This window comes from Alligator sinensis, unplaced genomic scaffold (assembly GCF_000455745.1).
Source record: "Alligator sinensis unplaced genomic scaffold, ASM45574v1 scaffold1488_1, whole genome shotgun sequence".
Classification (NCBI taxonomy): Eukaryota; Metazoa; Chordata; order Crocodylia; family Alligatoridae; genus Alligator; species Alligator sinensis.
The window spans coordinates 246,462-249,654 of record NW_005843097.1 but is presented as its reverse complement, the minus strand read 5'-3'; the positions used below and the strand labels follow the sequence as shown (position 1 = coordinate 249,654).

Below are 3,193 nucleotides of genomic sequence, written 5' to 3'. Positions count from 1 at the left end.
AGGGGGGCTGCACCTTTGGTTGCCATGGAAGCTGGTGATGTCACGAGTGTTAACCCCACCCCCCCAGAAATGGGGGCAGGCAGTAAATCAGGCCCCAGTAGGGTGGGGTTAAATGGGAGGGGTCCTGGACCAGGGTGGGGGGGTGGAGACAGGCATTGCTCTCCCCCCTCAGTAATGTCACAAAGGAAGCCATCTTGGACAGGAAGGAGGCAGGACCCCCCCCAGCCTCCTCCATGGGTGGGAGAATGATACAGTCCATTATGGGTAGAGCTGGGTCCATGGTGCCATCTTGTTGGTGGAACCCCCCACTTCCTGTCCATAATGATGTCACTTCCTGGTGGTGAAAGAAGTATTGCCAGCCCATATCAGGGGAACAGGAAGTGACATCCTGGCAACTATTTCCTGTCCATAATGATGTCACTGCTTGGTGGTGGAAGACAGTATTGCCAACCCATGGCAGGAGTAACAGGAAGTGACATCTCAGCATCTACTTCCTGTCCATAATGATGCCACTCTATGATGGTGGAAAATGGTGCTTCAGGTAACAAAGAGCAGCAGGAAGGGGAGGGACCACAGGGCTACTATCTGTTTGGAACAAGGCTAGTGGTGGAAGACAACATGGCCACCTCAGGGGCAGCAGGTAGCAGTTATAGCAGGGCGACATCCTGTCCATAATGATGTCACTGCCTAGTGGTGGAAGATAGGACTGAACCCTACAGCGGCAGGAAGTGGTGTCCAGTTGGCTACTTCCTGTCCTTAATGATGTCACCGCCTGCTGGTGGAAGACAGTATCGTATCCTACAGAAGCAGACAATGGTGTCCAGTTGGTTACTTCCCATCCACACTGGTGTCACCACCCAACGGAAGACAGAGGCAGGAAGTTGTATCCAGTTGGCTACTTCCTGTCCATACTGATGTCACCGCCTCATGGAAGAAGACAATATTGTGTCCTACAGAAGCAGGAAGTCATCTCCCGATGCCTACTTCCAGTCCATAATGATGACACTGCTTGATGGAAGAAAATAGTACCACATCGTACAGAGGCAGGAAGTGGCTTCCAGAGGGCAACTTCCTGTCTATAATGATGTCATTGCACAGTGATGGAAGACAGTACCATGTCCTACAGAACCAGAGGGCAAGTTCCTGTCCATTATGGCATCAGCACCCAGTGATGGAAGACAGCATCATGTCCTATTGAGGCAGGAAGCGGTCTCCAGGCCGCTACTTCCTGTCTGTCCTGATGTCACTGCCCAGTGGTGGAGGATGGTCCTGCAGCCAATGGCAGTGGCAACAGGAAATTATGGCAGGGCTGCTATATCCTGTCCCAGTCAGTCCGTTGTCCCCTAGTCGCAGCTGCTGGTACTGCAGCTTTCCCGGCCAATCCAGGGGGCCAAACCATGGGTGGGGGGAGGAGAGAGAAGCTCTTGCTACTGGGCAAACTGGGAGCCAGCCCCGCCCCCAACTGGGATGGAAGTTGGCAGCGATGGCAGTGACCCCTAGTGGTGTCTTTTGAGGTTCAGAAGTTGCAGACAGAGAGAGAGAGAGGTCCTGAGTTGTCTGGGTTGGGGGCAGGCAGAGAAAGAGGAGGGGGCGGAGCCATGGGCTGGGCTACGTGGCATCCAATTGGGCTGTCTCTCTGTCATTGCGGGGCAGGACTTCGGGCTCATCCAATCGTCGGAATGGGGGCAGCTCCTCGACGTTGTGGAGGGAGGGTTCCCTGTACATGGCCACTGGGAGGGGTGGGGGAGGAAGAAGGGAAAGGGGTCAGAGGTCAGCTCCATGCACTGTTATCCCCACACACACAAACACTCCCTCATGCGAGGGGGGTCAGGGCGTGCAAAGGGAGGGGGCTTACAAGAAGCGGGTGGCTGGCAGGGTGGCCCTCATGCAAAGTGGCTGGTTCACCTGCCTGCAAAGATGCAAGGGGGGGTGGGTTCATGACCACCGTCATGTGAGGGGACCCAGCCACAGTTGTGCAATGGGACCCAGCTCTTCCAGCGGCAGGTGTGCAAGGGGGCCCAGCTGCAAGCGTCCAATGAGACCAACTCAGCCCCCTGCCATTGTGCGAGGGCACCCAGCTCCCCCAGCCACAATCATGGCTGCAGTCATGCAAGGGAACCCAACTCCCCTGGCTACAGTTGTGCAAGGGAACCCAGCTACAGTTGCACGAGGGGACCCAGCTGCAAGTGTGCAAAGAGACCAGCTCAACCACTCACAATCATGCAAGGGGACCCAGCACCCACAGCCACAATCATGGCCACAATTGTATGAGGGGACCTAGCTGCAGTCGTGTGAGGAGACCCAGCCACAACCATGCAGAGACCGGCTCAACTACCCACAATTGAGCAAGAGGTAACAGCTCTCCACCCCAGCCTTTGTTGTGTGAGGGGACCCACCTCAACCGCCCACCATCGTGCAAGGGGCCCTGGCTCCAGGCCTCACCTTCGAGGAGCTTGGGCAGGAAGTGGGCGGCGGCTTTGGTCTTCTTGACTCGGTTTCCCTTCATGGGCTGCCCCTCCTTGTTGAGGCCAAGGTACCAGGAGCGCCCAGACTCGCGCTGCCGGTACAGGGTTGAGGCATAGGTCACATAGTAGTTCTCGAACACACACTCCTTGAAGCGGCACTCAGCCGTGAAGTGGGCCTGGGGTGGGGGGTGACAGACGACTCTGCTACATTTATGGTGCAATTCCCTCCAGCGAATTGTGTAATATATGTAACTGTGTTGAGGGGGTTGCAATGCTGCCCGCAGCTGTTGAGGATCAGCCACAGACAAGGCATGGCATCCCCTGGCTGGATCCCCTGCTCACTCCCCTGCCTTGTGTGATTAATGCAACGTGTGTCAGAGGCACACAGGTTGACAGGGTGTAGTGGGGAGGTTGCAATACCAACCACAGCCATGGGGGGGAGGCAGGGACCAGGTACAGCACCTTCGGCTGGATCCCCACTCCCCTGCCTCGCACGATATAGGTAATGTATGTAAGGGGGGCACACAAATGAGAGTAATGGGGGGTTGCAATGCCACCTGTGGCCACTAGGGGCAGCCTGGAACCAGGCACGGCACCCCCACTACACCCCCACTCACTCCCTTGCCTTGCGTGATATATGTAACGTGTGTCAGGACTACACAGATGGGGCAGTATCAGGGAAATGAGCCAGGCACCAGGCATGGTGCCTGCTGCTGGACACCCCCCCC

At 56.6% G+C, this 3,193-nt stretch overlaps 1 protein-coding gene across 1 annotated transcript in view; it reads right to left on the bottom strand.

The window, feature by feature from the left end:
* Positions 1 to 7: 7 nt before the first annotated feature.
* FGF11 (fibroblast growth factor 11) overlaps positions 8 to 3,193 on the bottom strand; it is a 19,196-nt gene continuing 16,010 nt past the window's right edge. Inside the window, exons 5-6 of the mRNA XM_025193740.1 lie at positions 2,443 to 2,749; positions 8 to 1,730 (exon numbers count right to left, since the gene is read on the bottom strand). Coding sequence (XP_025049525.1) covers positions 1,609 to 1,730; positions 2,443 to 2,749 — 429 coding nt within the window. The 3' untranslated portion in view covers positions 8 to 1,608. The remainder of the gene's footprint in view (positions 1,731 to 2,442; positions 2,750 to 3,193) is intronic.